This window comes from Schistocerca serialis, chromosome 8, assembly GCF_023864345.2.
Source record: "Schistocerca serialis cubense isolate TAMUIC-IGC-003099 chromosome 8, iqSchSeri2.2, whole genome shotgun sequence".
NCBI lineage: Eukaryota > Metazoa > Arthropoda > Insecta > Orthoptera > Acrididae > Schistocerca > Schistocerca serialis.
The window spans coordinates 262,807,025-262,826,481 of NC_064645.1; the positions used below are offsets into that span (position 1 = coordinate 262,807,025).

Genomic DNA, 19,457 nt, shown 5'->3' on the forward strand with positions numbered 1-19,457 from the left:
ACACTTAACGACCAAGAGCAGCAGCGTTTGCGTAGAGTTGTCTCAGCGAACAGGCAAGCACTTCAGCATGCAATAACCGCAGAATTGAATGGGATCGTATGTCGAACGAAGCCGATTGGATTAGGACGTGGAAATTTGGCGTTAAAGGACTATGGCAACCGACGACCAAGGCGAGTGCCTTTAATAAACGCTAGACTCTTGACCATATCGGTTCGATCATACATGTCTGAAAATCCAAAGCCTGGTCAGATTAGGCTCAACTTCAGTTGGTAGAAGGTGATGGTGGAGTTTGAGTGTGGCGCAGACCCCATTGTGCAATCTGGTGGTGTCTCCATAATCGTGTGGGATTTATCTAGAAGAAACAGACTGGATCTTCTGGTCCAATTGAACCGATCACTGACTGAAAATCGATATGTTCGGCTACTTGTAGACAAGTAGCAGCCTTTAATGGATTTCATGTTCCAGAACATGTTACCATGGCACAATTGTTCGCGACTGGTTTGAACAACTGTTTGGACAATTCGAGTGAATGATGTGATCACCGATCGAGCATTAATGGGACGTAATCGGGAGATCAGTTCATGCACAGAATCCTGATCGGCAACAATTTCGCAATTATTCTACATCTACATCTACATACATACTCAGCAATACACCATACGATGCGTGGCGGAGGGTACCTCGTACCACAACTAGCATCTTCTCTCCCTGTTCCACTCCCAAACAGAACGAGGGAAAAATGACTGCCTATGTGCTCCTGTACGAGCCCTAATCTCTCTTATCTTATCTGTGTGGTCTTTCCGCGAAATATAAGTTGGCGGCAGTAAAATTGTACTGCAGTCAGCCTCAAATGCTGGTTTTCTAAATTTCCTCAGTAGCGATTCACGAAAAGAACGCCTCCTTTCCTCCAGAGACTCCCACCCGAATTCCTGAAGCATTTCCGAAGCACTCGCGTGATGATCAAACCTACCAGTAACAAATCTAGCAGCCCGCCTCTGAATTGCTTCTACGTCCTCCATCAATCCGACCTAATGGGGATCCCAAACGCTCGATCAGTACTCAAGAATAGGTCGTATTAGTGTTTTATAAGCGGTCTCCTTTACAGATGAACCACATCTACCCAAAACTCTACCAATGAACCGAAGACGGCTATCCGCCTTCCCCACAACTGCCATTACATGCATGTCCCACTTCATATCGCTCTGCTATGTTACGCCCAAATATTTAATCGACGTGACTGTGTCAAGCGCTACACTACTAATGGAATATTCAAACATTACGGGATTCTTTTTCCTATTCATCTGCATTAATTTACATTTATCTACACTCCTGGAAATGGAAAAAAGAACACATTGACACCGGTGTGTCAGACCCACCACACTTGCTCCGGACACTGCGAGAGGGCTGTACAAGCAATGATCACACGCACGGCGCAGCGGACACACGAGGAACCGCGGTGTTGGCTGTCGAATGGCGCTAGCTGCGCAGCATTTGTGCACCGCCGCCGTCAGTGTCAGCCAGTTTGCCGTGGCATACGGAGCTCCATCGCAGTCTTTAACACTGGTAGCATGCCGCGACAGCGTGGACGTGAACCGTATGTGCAGTTGACGGACTTTGAGCGAGGGCGTATAGTGGGCATGCGGGAGGCCGGGTGGACGTACCGCCGAATTGCTCAACACATGGGGCGTGAGGTCTCCACAGTACATCGATGTTGTCGCCAGTGGTCGGCGGAAGGTGCACGTGCCCGTCGACCTGGGACCGGACCGCAGCGACGCACGGATGCACGCCAAGACCGTAGGATCCTACGCAGTGCCGTAGGGGACCGCACCGCCACTTCCCAGCAAATTAGGGACACTGTTGCTCCTGGGGTATCGGCGAGGACCATTCGCAACCGTCTCCATGAAGCTGGGCTACAGTCCCGCACACCGTTAGGCCGTCTTCCGCTCACGCCCCAACATCGTGCAGCCCGCCTCCAGTGGTGTCGCGACAGGCGTGAATGGAGGGACGAATGGAGACGTGTCGTCTTCAGCGATGAGAGTCGCTTCTGCCTTGGTGCCAATGATGGTCGTATGCGTGTTTGCCGCCGTGCAGGTGAGCGCCACAATCAGGACTGCATACGACCGAGGCACACAGGGCCAACATCCGGCATCATGGAGTGGGGAGCGATCTCCTACACTGGCCGTACACCACTGGTGATCGTCGAGGGGACACTGAATAGTACACGGTACATCCAAACCGTCATCGAACCCATCGTTCTACCATTCGTAGACCGGCAAGGGAACTTGCTGTTCCAACAGGACAATGCACGTCCGCATGTATCCCGTGCCACCCAACGTGCTCTAGAAGGTGTAAGTCAACTACCCTGGCCAGCAAGATCTCCGGATCTGTCCCCCATTGAGCATGTTTGGGACTGGATGAAGCGTCGTCTCACGCGGTCTGCACGTCCAGCACGAACGCTGGTCCAACTGAGGCGCCAGGTGGAAATGGCATGCCAAGCCGTTCCACAGGACTACATCCAGCATCTCTACGATCGTCTCCATGGGAGAATAGCAGCCTGCATTGCTGCGAAAGGTGGATATACACTGTACTAGTGCCGACATTGTGCATGCTCTGTTGCCTGTGTCTATGTGCCTGTGGTTCTGTCAGTGTGATCATGTGATGTATCTGACTCCAGGAATGTGTCAATAAAGTTTCCCCTTCCTGGGACAATGAATTCACGGTGTTCTTATTTCAATTTCCAGGAGTGTATATTTAGAGTTAGCTGCCATTGTTTACACCAAGTCATCTTGTATCCTCCTACAGTCACTCAACGACGACACCTTCCCGTACACCACAGCATCATCAGCAAGCAGCCGCACATTGCTATCCACCCTATCCAAAAGATCATTTATGTAGATAGAAAACAACAGTGGACCTACAGCACTTCCCTGGTGCACTCCAGATGATACCCTCACCTCCGATGAACACTCACCATCGAGGACAACGTACTGGGTTCTATTACTTAAGAAGTCTTCGAGCCACTCACACATTTCGGAACCAATTCCATATGGTCGTACCTTAGTTACGAGTCTGCAGTGGGGCACCGAGTCAAACGCTTTCCGGAAGTCAAGAAATATAGCATCCGTCTGATACCCTTCATCCACGGTTCGCAAGATATCATTCAACCGATGACTGACTGGAAATGGATATGTTCGGCTACTTGGAGGCAAGTAACAGCCTTTCACGGATTTCATGTTCCCGAAAATGTTACCAGGGCACAATTGTTCAAGTTTGGTTTTAACAACTGTTTGGACAATTCGAATGAATGATATGATCACCCTTAGAGCATTTTTGGGACGTAGTCGAGAGATCAGTTCATTCACAGAATCTTGCACCGGCAATTATTGACGGCTATAGAGGCAACATGGGTCAATACTTCTGCAGTGAACCTGCAACGGCTTCCTGAGTCTATTTCACGTCGAGTTGCTGTGATGTGCCGGGCGTATGGAGGAACGACACGATGTTAGGAGGTATCCCATGACTTTTGTCGGCTAGGTGTAATTACCAATGTTAACAGGGGTCACGTTGTGCTAGGCACCTGCTTGTCTCGACTGTCCCCGCCCGCAGCCTCCTGCCGGCGGCAGGCGCGCTGGGCGATGACCTCCTCCGAGAAGGCGTTGAGCTCGGCGAGTGTGCGCGCCTCGTCGCGGTAGAGTGCGGTGCGGCGGTAGAGCCAGCCGCAGGCCCACAGCCAGGGCTTGCAGAACTTCTCCTCGACGATGGCGACGCTGCGCGCCAGCAGCTGCACGTAGCGGCGCTCGCCCGCCGGCGCCGGCGCCGCCCCCATCGTGGTGCGGCACACCGCCTCCAGCACGGCCGCCGCCACGTACGGGAACACGTCCAGCGTCGCGCCGTCCGCCAGGTCGGCCAGCGTCGCCGACAGCTGCTCAGCCTGCCGCGACAGCTCGGGCACCATGTCCTGCACAAGCGCGTCTTACCATTCCACTCACCTTCCGCACGTCCATTGATCACTGGTACCTTACAGGGCCATTAAAGGCACAGTAAGGTCCATTTTCTCTACTAAAAGCTCTAGAGTTTTAATTGATTTCTTTAATCCTTTTTCGGCTTAGGTTGAGGTGCCGGTTATTCTGTTATGATGAAGCCGATGATGATCAAGTTTCCGTATAACTTCCTGGCAGATTAAAATTGTGTGCCGGACCGAGACTCGAACTCGGGACCTTTGCCTTTCGCGGGCAAGTGCTCTACCATCTGAGCTACCCAAACACGACTCACGCCCCGCCCCCACAGCTTTAATTCAGCCAGTACCTCGTCTCCTACCTTCCAAACTTTACACAAGCTCTCCTGCGAACCTTGCATAACTAGCATTCCTGCAAGAAATCGCACACCCCGCTGCAGAGTGAAAATGTCGTTCTGGAAACATACCCAAGGCTGTGGCTGAGCCATGTCTCCGCAATATTCTTTTTTCAGGAGTTCTAGTTCTGCAAGTTTCGCAGGAGAGCTTCTGTAAAGTTTGGAAGGTAGGAGACGAGGTACTGGCTGAAGTAAAACTGCGGGGACAGGGCGTGAGTCGTGCTTGGGTAGCTCAGTTGCCGGCCGGTGTGGCTGAGCGGTTCTAGGCGCTTCAGTTTGGAACCGCGCGACCGCTACGGTCACAGGTTCGAATCCTGCCTCGGGCATGGATGTGTGTCATGCCCTTACGCTAGTTAGTTTTGAGTAGTTCTAAGTTCTAGGGGACTGATGACCTCAGATGTCCCATAGTGCTCAGAGCCATTTGAACGGTTTAGCTCAGTTGGCAGAGCACTTGCCCGCGAAAGGCAAAAGTCCCGAGTTCGAGTCTCGGTCCGGCAGACAGTGTTAATCTGCCAGGAAGTTTCATATCAGCGCACATCCCGCTGCAGAGTAAAAATCTCATTCTGAAAGTTTTCGGCTGTTCACTTAAGTAATAAAATGAAATTCTTGCAGCCGTTGTTTTGATGTGATTTTATCGTATGGCAACCAGTTTCTGTGACTCAACAAACCATCTTCAGCCTCTCTGTCGGACGGAGTTGTCAACTCTTATTCGCACTCGGGCATAGTTGGGAGTGACGCCTTCATAGCGACATCTTTTGTTGTAGTTGATGGCTGATGCTATCTTCATTAACTTGATCTTGTTACTTATAAATCCGCACGACTGTCACATTACTTAGTAATATACATCAAGTTTTTTTCCATGTCCCTACAAATACTTGATATACCTTCCCGGATAATGGGACAGTCTTTAGGATATATTACTAACAAGATAAAGCTAATGAATTTAGCATCAGCCATCAACTTCACCTAAAGATGTGTCTCTGAAGGCGTCACCCCCAACTACGCCCGGGTAAGAACAAGAGGTGACAACACCGACGAAAAGAAAGCCTGAAGATTGTGTGTTGAGTCACCGAAACTGATTGCACTGTAATAAAATAACATGATCTGTTATGATTAAAACTGAGCTCTGGCGAGCTACAGATAAAGAAAGCACCTCATATGATCATGCAAGTTAATTGTTGGAAATAATAACTGCGCGCAACAGAAATGTCTTACTGAATGGAATTTAACAGGGTTCCAGTCAAACATGTCAGTGTGGGTACCACATCGTGTACATGGACTAATTTATGGGAGGAAGGATCATCTAATCTATATCGGAAACAAGTGGTCATTACAACGGTCGTAAAGCAGGGCACGTCAAACTTCACACCTGCAGCATGCGCAGGCCATGTGGGGTCCATGGCCGGGCCCGTGACACGGCTTTGTTCCGTCCCTCTCGGAAGTGCACAGGAAAGTGTGACGTACCATAGAGCACTGCAGTGCGCCATTTTTCGGTCGGCACAACTCTCTGAGTTCGGCAGAATCGAGCTGTCAGAGCTGTTTAACCTTCGTGGAGTGAAAGGCATTCACAGTTCCAGTGGCTGATTGCACAAAAAGAGGTAGTCTAGCGACCTATTGTCGCACTTTTTTTAAATGAATGGGAATGACAAACGATCCGGATTACAATACTCAATTCGCATTAGCGACAGTTGTTGCATACTTGCTACGGCCGGGAGAGTAGCATACTGACCACACCCCCTTCCATATCCGCATCGAGTGACGCCAATGGGGTGAGAACGACACGGCGGTCGGTCGGCACCGTTGGGCTTTCATGGCCTGTTTGGGCGGAGTTTAGTTTATTTTATGCATGTGAAGCACCTTTTTCAATTGTGAAACTAATGAAGATACGATTACGTGGCAATTTGAGCTAGGAACTCTGTGAAATTGTCTGCATCTGCCCATATACTAATAGTTTGTACCAGATAAAAATTATATTGTGGTTAGAGCGCTCCAAAAATAGTTAAATAATACTGAAAATTTGTTTCGTTTGTCACCTTTGTAGTTACAAATTGTGAAGCATAAAGCCAAGCAGTATCGCTCTCAGGCTTCGTGGCGTGCCGGTTGGGGAAATGTGAAGCGATGTTGAGCGCTTTGGCACTCGTGTCGGGGCATGGCCCACGAGTCAAATTACTGGCCGATCCTACATAAAGTGAATCACACTAATTTACCCACTCATATGAATAAATGAACATTCAAATCTTGGACAAGATGTTTTTAATGGTGAGCGATAGCCTTCGCACAGGTGAGTGGACACGGTAAATGCAAAATTATGCAGATAAAACACGAATATGGACAGTGACTGTAAGTATTTGTAAATTACAGGAACAAAACGCAAAAACAGGCTCGAAGACTAGTGAGATTGGTTCAAGTGGCTCTGAGCACTATGGGACTCATCTGCTGAGGTCATTAGTCCCCTAGAACATAGAACTAGTTAAACCTAACTAACCTAAGGACATCACAAACATCCATGCCCGAGGCAGGATTCGAACCTGCGACCGTAGCGGACTTGGGGTTCCAGACTGCAGCGCCTTTAACCGCACGGCCACTTCGGCCGGCACTAGTGAGATTGCCAAAGAGCATACTAAAAGCCAACTAGTTGGCTGCGAAGTATTAAAACGATATAGCTGGCTCCTCAGTGGACTGAACAAAATACCGCGTACCTACGAAAGTGCCGATCGCAAAAATGGCACCTCTTACCAGACTCGCATCATACAGACGACAGGTCTGTAGAAACTGGCTACTCAGAGGTCAGCTCTCTTTCTGTTCTCTGTCCTCGGATGTTGTTGTTGTTGTTGTTGTCTTCAGTCCTGAGACTGGTTTGATGCAGCTCTCCATGCTACTCTATCCTGTGCAAGCTTTTTCATCTCCCAGTACCTACTGCAACCTACATCCTTCTGAATCTGCTTAGTGTATTCATCTCTTGGTCTCCCTCTACGATTTTTACCCTCCACGCTGCCCTCCAATACGAAACTTGTGATCCCTTAATGCCTCAGAACATGTCCTACCAACCGGTCCCTTCTTCTTGTCAAGTTGTGCCACAAACTCTTCTCCCCAATTCTATTCAATACCTCCTCATTAGTTACGTGATCTACCCATCTAAACTTCAGCACTCTTCTCTGGCACCACATTTCGAAAGCTTCCATTCTCTTCTTGTCCAAACTATTTATCGCCCATGTTTCACTTCCATACATGGCTACGCTCTATACAAATACTTTCAGAAACGACTTCCTGACACTTAAATCTATACTCGATGTTAACAAATTTCTCTTCTTCAGAAACGCTTTCCTAGCCATTGCCAGTCTACATTTTATATCCTCTCTACTTCGACCATCATAAGTTATTTTGCTCCCCAAATAGCAAAACTTCTTTACTACTTTAAGTGTCTTATTTCCTAATCTAATTCCCTCAGCATCACCCATTATCCTCGTTTTTCTTTTGTTGACGTTCATCTTATATCCTCCTTTCTAGACACTGTCCATTTCGTTCATCAGCTCTTCCAAGTCCTTTGCTGTCTCTGACAGAATTACAATGTCATCGGCGAACCTCAAAGATTTTATTTCTTCTCCATGGATTTTAATACCTACTCCGAATTTTTCCTTTGTTTCCTTTACTGCTTGCTCAATATCCAGATTCAATAACATTGGGGACAGGCTACAACCCTGTCTCACTGCCTTCCCAACCACTGCTTCCCTTTATGTCCCTCGACTCGTATAACTGCTATCTGGTTTCTGTACAAGTTGTAAATAGCCTTTCGCTCCCTGTATTTTACCTCTGCCACCTTCAGAATTTGAAAGAGAGTATTCCAGTTAACATTGTCAAAACCTTTCTCTAAGTCTGCAAATGCTAGAAACGTAGGTTTGCCTTTTCTTAATCTTCCTTCTAAGATAAGTCGTAAGGTTAGTATTGCCACACGTGTCCCAACATTTCTACGGAATCCAAACTGATCCTCACCGAGGTCCGCCTCTACCAGTTTTTCCATTCGTCTGTAAAGAATTCGCGTTAGTATTTTGTAGCTGTTACTTATTAAGCTGATAGTTCGGTAATTTTCACATCTGTCAACATCTGCTTTCTTTGGTATTGGAATTATTATACCCTTCTTGAAGTCTGAGGGTATTTTACCTGTCTCATACATCTTCCTCACCAGATGGTAGAGTTTCGTCAGGACTGGCTCTCCCAAGGCCGTCAGTAGATCTAATGGAATGTTGTCTCCTCCCAGGGCCTTGTTTCGACTTAGGTCTTTCAGTGCTCTGTCAAACTCTTCACGCAGTATCTTATCTCCCATTTCGTCTTCATCTACATCCTCTTCCATTTCCATAATATTGTCCTCAAGTACATCGCCCTTGTATAAACCCTCTATATACTCCTTCCACCTTTCTGCCTTCCCTTCTTTGCTTAGAACTGGGTTTCCATCTGAGCTCTTGATATTCATATAAGTGGTTCTCTTCTCTCCAAAGGTCTCTTTAATTTTCCTGTAGGCAGTATCTATCTTACCGCTAGTGAGATAAGCCTCTACATCCTTACATTTGTCCTCTAGCCATCCGTGCTTAGTCATTTTGCACTTCCTGTCGATCTCATTTTTGAGACGTTTGTATTCCTTTTTGCCTGCTTCATTTACTGCGTTTTTATATTTTCCCCTTTCATCAATTAAATTCCATATTTCTTCTGTTACCCACGGATTTCTACCAGCCCTCGTCTTTTTACTTACTTGATCGTCTGCTGCCTTCACTACTTCATCCCTCAGTGCAACCCATTCTTCTTCTACTGTATTTCTTTCCTCCATTCCTGTCAATTGTTCCGTTATGCTCTCCCTGAAACTCTTTACAACCTCTGGTTTAGTCAGTTTATCAACGTCCCATCTCCTTCAATTCCCACCTTTTTGCAGTTTATTGAGTTTTAATCTACAGTTCATAACCAATAGATTGTGGTCAGAGTCCACATCTGCCCTTGGAATTGTCTTACAATTTAAAACCTGGTTCCTAAATATCTGTCTTACCATTATGTAATCTATCTGATACCTTCTAGTATCTCCAGCATTCTTCCATGTATACAACCTTCTTTTATGATTCTTGAACCAAGTGTTAGCTATGATTAAGTTATGCTCTGTGCAAAATTCTACCAGACGGCTTCCTCTTTCATTTCTCTCCCCCAGTCCATATTCACCCACTATGTTTCCCTCTCTCCCTTTTCCTACTCTCGAATTGCAGTCACCCATGACTATTAAGTTTTCGTCAACCTTCACTACCTGAATAATTTCTTTTATCTTATCATACATTCTAATTTCTTCATCAACTGCAGAGCTGGTTGGCATATAACCTTGTACTACTGTAGTAGGCATGGGCTTCGTGTCTATCTTGGCCACAATAATGCGTTCACTATGCTGTTGTTAGTAGCTTACCCGCACTCCTATTTTTTTATTCATTATTAAACCTACTCCTCCATTACCCCTATTTGATTTTGTATTTATAGCCCTGTAACCGCCTGATCAAAAGTCTTGTTCCTCCTGCCACCGAACTTCACTAATTCCCACTATATCTAACTTCAACCTACCGATTGCCCTTTTTAAATTTTCTAACCTATCTGCCATATTAAGGGATCTGACATTCCACACTCCGATCCGTAGAACGCCAGTTTCCTTTGTCCTGATAACGACGTCCTCTTGAGTAGTCTCCGCCCTGAGATCCGAATGGGGGACTATTTTACCTCCGGAATACACTCCTGGAAATTGAAATAAGAACACCGTGAATTCATTGTCCCAGGAAGGGGAAACTTTATTGACACATTCCTGGGGTCAGATACATCACATGATCACACTGACAGAACCACAGGCACATAGACACAGGCAACAGAGCATGCACAATGTCGGCACTAGTACAGTGTATATCCACCTTTCGCAGCAATGCAGGCTGCTATTCTCCCATGGAGACGATCGTAGAGATGCTGGATGTAGTCCTGTGGAACGGCTTGCCATGCCATTTCCACCTGGCGCCTCAGTTGGACCAGCGTTCGTGCTGGACGTGCAGACCGCGTGAGACGACGCTTCATCCAGTCCCAAACATGCTCAATGGGGGACAGATCCGGAGATCTTGCTGGCCAGGGTAGTTGACTTACACCTTCTAGAGCACGTTGGGTGGCACGGGATACATGCGGACGTGCATTGTCCTGTTGGAACAGCAAGTTCCCTTGCCGGTCTACGAATGGTAGAACGATGGGTTCGATGACGGTTTGGATGTACCGTGTACTATTCAGTGTCCCCTCGACGATCACCAGTGGTGTACGGCCAGTGTAGCAGATCGCTCCCCACACCATGATGCCGGGTGTTGGCCCTGTGTGCCTCGGTCGTATGCAGTCCTGATTGTGGCGCTCACCTGCACGGCGCCAAACACGCATACGACCATCATTGGCACCAAGGCAGAAGCGACTCTCATCGCTGAAGACGACACGTCTCCATTCGTCCCTGCATTCACGCCTGTCGCGACACCACTGGAGGCGGGCTGCACGATGTTGGGGCGTGAGCGGAAGACGGCCTAACGGTGTGCGGGACCGTAGCCCAGCTTCATGGAGACGGTTGCGAATGGTCCTCGCCGATACCCCAGGAGCAACAGTGTCCCTAATTTGCTGGGAAGTGGCGGTGCGGTCCCCTGCGGCACTGCGTAGGATCCTACGGTCTTGGCGTGCATCCGTGCGTCGCTGCGGTCCGGTCCCAGGTCGACGGGCACGTGCACCTTCCGCCGACCACTGGCGACAACATCGATGTACTGTGGAGACCTCACGCCCCACGTGTTGAGCAATTCGGCGGTACGTCCACCCGGCCTCCTGCATGCCCACTATACGCCCTCGCTCAAAGTCCGTCAACTGCACATACGGTTCACGTCCACGCTGTCGCGGCATGCTACCAGTGTTAAAGACTGCGATGGAGCTCCGTATGCCACGGCAAACTGGCTGACACTGACGGCGGCGGTGCACAAATGCTGCGCAGCTAGCGCCATTCGACGGCCAACACCGCGGTTCCTGGTGTGTCCGCTGTGCCGTGCGTGTGATCATTGCTTGTACAGCCCTCTCGCAGTGTCCGGAGCAAGTATGGTGGGTCTGACACACCGGTGTCAATGTGTTCTTTTTTCCATTTCCAGGAGTGTATTTTACCCAATAGTACGCCATCATCATTTAACCATACAGTAAAGCTGCATGGCCTCGGGAAAAATTACTGCTGCAGTTTCCCCTTGCTTTCAACCGCCCGCAGTACCAGCACAGCAAGGCCGTTTTGGTTACTGTTACAAGGCCAGATCAGTCAATCATCCAGACTGTTGCCCCTGCAACTACTGAAAAGGCTGCTTCCCCTCTTCAGGACCCACACGTTTGGCTGGCCTCTCAACAGATACCCCTCCGTTGTGGTTGCACCTACGGTACGGCCATCTGTATCGCTGCGGCACGCAAGCTTCCCCACCAACGGCAAGGTCCATGGTTCATGGGGGTAGGCACTCGGATGCAGACACGTTTTCTGTGCGACAGCAAGTCATGCCTCTACAGTTGTCCAGCAAAAGGCCTTTACTCCATGATATCCCGGCAAGTGCTGTCTGTGTGGACACTGTGTAGCTATACAGCTTCTCTGGTAATTCATCGACGATGTGGGACAGCAGCCGGACTGAAGTACTTGAATAATGGTAACTGAATTGTCGTCTGACTGTTGGTGGGCTTGTTACTGCTGCGAAGATACGAAATCCAGATGATTTCAGCCTGATGCTCTCAACTGCACTTGGTGGCGTAACTGGCTTAATAAGGTGTACTGTTCCATTTCAAGACTCCGTTGGTCTTTGTCAGTGTGATTCGTAAGCTGATGACAGATTACACTTGGGGGCTCAAGATGACGCTTTTTGGCGTCGAAACTGGTAGAATGTTTCGAATAAATGACGTCGTATTACAATACAGCAGTCGGTTTCGAGTATCATTCCTCTAGTGCTCTATAACTTGACTGCTTTTCCCCCGGAGCAGGTACTTGTTGGCTAGTGGTGGCAAAGATTGCCATTTCCGTGCAATAGAATTTAAGTAAAGATTTTAAATACTCTCCTGGTATTGTGAACTTTTACTATTTTTAACTAACAGTGCTCTGAGGTTGGGAGGAGGGCAGTAAATCTCTCTTACTAGATGTCACAATATAAAAAATGGGCTATAAGGAAACTGATACGTTGGCACAGCCAAGAAACTGTGTACTCTTGAAAAAATACAGTAAGAACAAAACACCACACTGGCATGCGAAAGTTTAAACCGAACGTCATTTCGAGGAGTCGTAACGAAAAGTCATGAGGTCCTCTGGGAAGTGACGATATCTTGTCTTGCTAAAAGGCGTTTGCGAAGAAGTCTACGCTTTCTCGACATATAGTTCACGATGAAGCAACAATTGTAGAAAGGAACACCGTGAACGAATGAGTAGTTACTGGGAATTCAAACTCACTCCTTGGTTGGACACAACGAATAAAAAATGTCTTATCTTCCTTCGTTTTCCAATTATTAATGAATGTCTTACAATTTTTGGATCAGAAAAGCACAATCAATATTCAGATCTTCCTCCTCTTAGATCTACAAACCTATGAATTTAATCGGTTTACACGTTCTCGAACTCCCCAGAATGGTGTCGAATGGTTTCGAGGGCTTCTGTGGAACGTTGATGGTGCATCAGTCCATTAAGACTGTCTGCTGTACAGATCGAATATTGTCGGTAGTGTCATAGATAATAATCTTAGTAATCCACGCAATGCCAAGGTAACGTAGTGTGTGTGTAACTGGCCCTGTCGTAAGCGTACACTCCGCTGCAGAGTGAAAATCTCATTCTGGAAACATCCCTCAGGCTGTGGCTAAGCCATGTCTCCGCAATATCCTTTCTTTCAGGAGTGCTAGTTCTGCAAGGTTCGCAGGAGAGCTTCTGTAAAGTTTGGAAGGTAGGAGACGAGGTACTGGCAGAAGTAAAGCTGTGAGTACCGGGCGTGAGTCGTGCTTCGGTAGCTCAGTTGGTAGAGCACTTGCCCGCGAAAGGCAAAGGTCCCGAGTTCGAGTCTCGGTCGGGCACACAGTTTTAAACTGCCAGGAAGTTTCAATCTATATATGATTTCACATATTACCCGTGCACCTCAAAGAACGTGACTGAAATTTGCTGGAGACCCATCACGTGCATTTGTACAGGCTCTAACGTGTTTGAGGGGGAACATTCTGCGGCATCTCTGCAAAAGCGTTTTGAACAAATCCTTGCAAGTGTATGCTTCACGAATAGATCTTTTTACAGGCACAAGAATTTCTACTAACTTTTGCCTATAGTCATTCGCGAGCTCTGTTTTGAACCAGAATGTAAAATATTTTCTTTGAGTGTGGACTGTGGATCTAGCTGCTCAAGACAGTTTTCGAAAAACATATTAAAACTACTTAAGCACAACACTACCGGTCCGTACCACCTGCACTGAGTCCATAGACTTTTCAGTCTATGCTCGGTAGGTTAAAGTCGCCTCAAATTAATGTAGCATGATATCGGTATTTTCGTGCTGCTGAGCGTATAGTTTCCTTTGATGATACTGAAACTCTCAAGGCGGAATCTGGTGGCCGGTAAAAACATTCGACTATTATCTTCGCGTAGAATGTTACAAACGTCCATATAACTTCACAGTCTGACTCAATTTCAACTTCGATAGTCAGAATTGTTTTGCTTTGCAATGAACGTTCTCCCTCCCGCCGGGTCTGATGTATCTTTTCGATATGTACTCCGTGCTTCATTAACTATTTGGACCTTTCTCCTTCGGGTTTCAACTACATCTCGGTTCCGAAATTAATTTGAGCGTGACAACTGCCCCGGAGGGCAGCAACATCGAGAGCTTTGTTATGAATAGTCCGACAGTTTACTGTTATAAAAACACCACGTGCGCTCTACAGGTACTCTGCTACATGTGTGTAGAGCACCAACAACGTATCAAGTGTAGTCCTACAAGTCTCCATCCCATAACGCAGTTTCAGAAATCTGCAGTCAAGACCGTTGCAAAATCGATGGAGCCGTTGGTTGAGACCCCTCTATTCGGCTCCAAACCAAAGGCCCCGCTTTACTCAGGATAGTAGTCTGCAAATTGTGAGCTCTGCTTGTACTCCGCGAGTGAGGAGAGCTGTCTTCATCACTTCCACCAGCCACCCGTACCAACTCTATAATTGTATTCAGATATACGAGGTTCGAGGAAACAAAATGTCTCTAGAAAAATTCGTTCAGTTGGTAAAGTTAAACGAACGGATGCATGTGATGGTTGGAGCATACCTGCAGGACGTTGGAGCTGAAGGCTGGTGCGACGATCTTGCGGTGCGCCTTCCACAGTTCTCCGCTGGCTGTGATCAGGGACTGGCCCATTAAATTGCTGGCTAGTCTGTTGATGTAGCTGTCACGGGAAATCACTGAAGAATTCCCCAGCACGCACGCGATGTCCTGTAGCGAAACACAAAGTCGCCATCCACTTTTGGATATTTTCGTTTATCCATAAATTTTAGAACAAAAACGAAAGATATTAGCCCGGCAGTGGTGTATAGTGATATGGTACACCCCTTCTGATGATTTTCTGTAGTTAGTTACCAGACTCCATATCATACTGCTTTGTAGTTCGATATAGCTGCTACGGAATGTAAATACAGCGGTGCAAGAGAATTTTTGTAACATTAGTTGAGAACAAGGTTTCGTGAGATGCTGTTGAAACATGTTCGAGCATGATGGGATATGTGAAACCCCAACACACCATTGTAGTCCCATAAGAAGAATCAAGGTAGCTATTTCATTGCATTTTTGTGCTTTTTTTGCATGTGATACGGTGTTTGATCACACAACTAATAGTAAATATTGTTATACATGGACTGTTATAGGCCAGGAGGGGACATAGTACAAGCGTTGGTTGAACATGATGAGGGGGCAGCAGATTCCGATGGTGGAGATGAGGAGGATGCTGTTATTAACAGTGGTCACAACACATCATCAGAGCAGGAAGCAGAAGAAAACGATGATGATAAGGTCAAAGGTAGTTGTTATCTTGGGAAAGATGGAACGAGTAAATGGAGAAAAAGATTTCCACGACGTAATGTTAGAAAAAGGCTGCACAATATTATTACTCGTCTTCCAGGCCTCGTTGGTGATAACAAAAAATGTTATACCATTAGAACGTTTCAACCTCGATATATATCCAAATATTTTTGTCTAAAGTGTTTTTTACGAATAAGCGCCTGGAGACTCAGAGAAAAAAGTATTCGCAAAACAACGTACTAAAGCTGTAACGAAGCATGAGATGATGGCAGTGGGCTTCTGTATTTAGCATGAATCTACAGGGCAAGTAGTTTGAAACTGAAAGATCTTCGGGCATCTGATGGAACCGGGCTACAGACTTACTGTCTACTACATCTCTCCAAATATTCACGTTATTCTTGGCCTGTCCTCGTTTTTATGACCAAGATATTTGAACAGCCAGGAAGGAAGTATAAGCATTGGCTCCAGTTAGAGAGTAATTGTAAGAAGCTATTCTCTGTCAGTGAATATATTACTTTGGCTGAGAAATTAGAACCTGTTACATAATATTTCTAACTAATACTAACAAACAGTATTTAATCCCTAGTAATAACTTACAATTGATTAAATAACTAACTTTAGTGTTAAATTAGTCGAAATATGTAGAAAATTAGATGAGATACAGAACACCTCACACATTATTAGCTTTAGAATTCAGTGCCAAACAAGTACCGGATTAATAGTGTTTGATGCGGGAGGTATGACTGTATGGCAAAAATAATCATGAAACAATTATCATCCACCAGAAATAAAATTACAAAAATTGTTCAAGGAATTGACCTGTCAGATACGAAATGGCAACAAAAGAACGTTTTCATCAACACAATAATCTTACTGAAAATACATATTGGATGTGGCAAGATGTTTCTGAAACTGTATTCCACAATTGCATCGTTCTAAGGTATATAATAATTAAATTTATTAAAAATTATATATTAAATATCTTACAGAAAAGGTATATGTGGTGTCACCGCCAGACACCACACTTGCTAGGTGGTAGCCTTTAAATCGGCCGCGGTCCGTTAGTATACGTCGGACCCGTGTGTCGCCACTATCAGTGATTCCAGACCGAGCGCCGCCACACGGCAGGTCTAGTCGAGAGAGACTCGCTAGCACTCGCCCCAGTGGTACAGCCGACTTTGCTAGCGGTGGTTCACTGTCTACATACGCTCTCATTTGCAAAGACGACAGTTTAGCATAGCCTTCAGCTACGTCATGTGCTACGACCTAGCAAGGCGCCATATTTCAGTAATTAGAATGGATTCTGAAACAGATAATATTGTGAATCATGTACCGTCAAGAGCGACGTTCATCATTAATGGATTAAAGTTAAGTATCAAACTAATTACATCCTGAATGAGATTTTCACTCTGCAGCGGAGTGTGCGTTGATATGAAACTTCCTGGCAGATTAAAACTGTGTGCCCGACCGAGACTCGAACTCGGGACACACAGTTTTAATCTGCCAGGAAGTTTCATACCAGCGCACACTCCGCTGCAGAGTGAAAATCTCATTCTGGAAACATCCCCCACGCTGTGGCTAAGCCATGTCTCCGCAATATCCTTTCTTGCAGGAGTGCTAGTTCTGCAAGGTTCGCAGCAGAGCTTCTGTAAAGTTTGGAAGGTAGGAGACGAGGTACTGGCAGAAGTAAAGCTGTGAGTACCGGGCGTGAGTCGTGCTTCGGTAGCTCAGATGGTAGAGCACTTGCCCGCGAAAGGCAAAGGTCCCGAGTTCGTGTCTCGGTCGGGCACACAGTTTTAATCTGCCAGGAAGTGTAATTACATCCTCTTTCTGATTTCTAATTCCTTGTCATGTTCCAGACCTCACGTCAGTATAGTTCTTCCATCTTCACGCCAGCCTGCGTGAGCTAAAACGCGTGCATTTCGGCATCCACTCGTAACACGGTGTTGGCTCTTCTGCTAACACAAAAGTATACAAAGACACACGTTTGTTTAAATGCAATGTTGCGTATAGATTTCAAAACATTCGGTAAAAATTTTCGGATATTTGCTAGTAGCAACATTCACAATTCCTATATTAGTACAAACGTAATGTTCGTTTCTTCAAAATCTCAAATCTCCGAAAGTTCTTCACAGATTGCTTTGAAATTTTGACGCAACGTTGATTTCTAATATGGAGGGTATTGGGACCCAGTTCTGTAATATATGTATACAGAGTGAATCAACTACGGGTTGCACCTCAAATATTGCGGAAATGTGCTACAGATGTGGAGTTTTCAAAGAATGGGTTGGTCAGAGGCTCTTATTGTTAGCCGATAAACAGACTGTAATAATAGTTAGGTGTACTTTTGTGCAAACACACCCTATTCCAAATGCAACAATACTTACTGATATTAACAGCTTAACAGAGTAAATTAGAATGTCAGTGGTGTTGGTTGTGGCATTAGTGAGAGTTGTTTGTGAGACACCGTATTTTGAAAAGTTTCCACTCCATCACTTATTTGTGCCATTCAACCAGGGTAGTTGATAGGTACGACGTTATGTTTCCTACCAGTGTGCTTGTGTGTGCCTTCAGTGCATCGCGACTTGCTAGCGAGTTAGTGTGTAATAGTCCAAGCAGTACGTCGTGAATGGGCCTTGGGTTTTAGCAATGCAGAAAATGCCGACATGCTCGAGCTGTAGGGTGTAGGAAGAATGTAGTACGTTGTTAGGTGTATGCGACAAGATACCCCAATAGAAGTCAACCGTCTCGACAATTATTTATCAACCCATTCAACCAGTTACGTGATAATAGTTTTGTGACACCTAGACAACGTAACAGAAGGAAATAAGTGAGGACACAAGTGGGGGAAATTAATGTTATTGCTGCTGTGGCAGTTGATCCGCACGATAGCTTCCACTTGATCCCACGAGGAATTAGCATGGGTCACGCAAGTCACCTACAGGTTCTCCTTCGACTTAGATTCTATTCATATCACATCTCTCTCCAGCAAGAGCTGCATCGAAATTATTATGAGAATCGTGTTAACATCTGTACATGGGCATTAAGGCAGTATACTCCCATTCTCCGTATTGACTCTTTTCTACGGGGAAAGCGGGGGGGGGGGGGGGGGGGGGCGCTGTCTACAGGCACATACCAACTACACCCGACGATATGAAACGACATATTACTGCATCCTACTCGGACATCTCCGTTGAAAAGCCAGCACATGTGCGGCAGTTGTTGCATACCACACTAAAAGCGTGTATTGCCGTTGCCGGTGCTCATTTTTAACACACCTTGTGATGGTCAATAGTGTCTTTACTAATGAGTATACACAAAACTAATTTACACACGTATTTTGTTGTTCAGTGTACGCTACCACGAGTATTTTACAAATGTCAATGTGGGAACTTTTAAAAACACGATATCTCGTAAGCGACTCACACTAGAAGTCAGCAAAAAACGTCACTGACGTTCTAATTTGGCGCAATGTTTGCGGTGCAAGTTTTAAGTTATTCGCCATGTATTTTAATTCATATCCTGTAAAGAAGAAACATTATAACCAAAGTCCCAAAGTCTACCTTTCCGATTTACTTTAAATATGTAAGAAACATTTAGACACGTATAGTGAAACATCGTCAAGAAACAGGAAAGTTTCATTTGTGGCTTATTGATTTATCGCGTTCACCGCGATGTCACCAAACACGGATGCGACCATCATGATGCTGTAAACAGAACCTGGATTCATCCCAAAAAATGACGTTTTGCCATTCGTGCACCCAGGTTCGTCGTTGAGTACACTATTGTAGGCGCCCCTGACTGTGATGCATGTCAATGGTAGCCGCAGCCATGGTCTCCGAGCTGATAGTCCATGCTGGTGCAAGCGTCGTCGAACTGTTCGTGCAGATGGTTGTTGTCTTTCAAACGTCCCCACCTGTTGACTCAGGGCTCGAGACGTGGTTGCACGATCCGTTACAGCCATGCGGATAAGGTGCCTGTCATCTCGACTGTTAGTGATACGAGGCCGTTGGGATCCAGCACGGCGTTCCGTATTACCCTC

General features: G+C 46.3%; 1 protein-coding gene across 1 annotated transcript in view; it reads right to left on the reverse strand.

Moving 5' to 3' along the window:
• Positions 1-19,457, reverse strand: part of LOC126416962 (cytochrome P450 4g15-like) — a gene marked incomplete at its 3' end in the record, with an annotated part of 52,971 nt that overhangs the window by 24,757 nt on the left and 8,757 nt on the right. Inside the window, exon 2 of the mRNA XM_050084842.1 lies at positions 14,669-14,833. Within this exon, the coding sequence (XP_049940799.1) occupies positions 14,669-14,833 (165 nt within the window). The remainder of the gene's footprint in view (positions 1-14,668; positions 14,834-19,457) is intronic.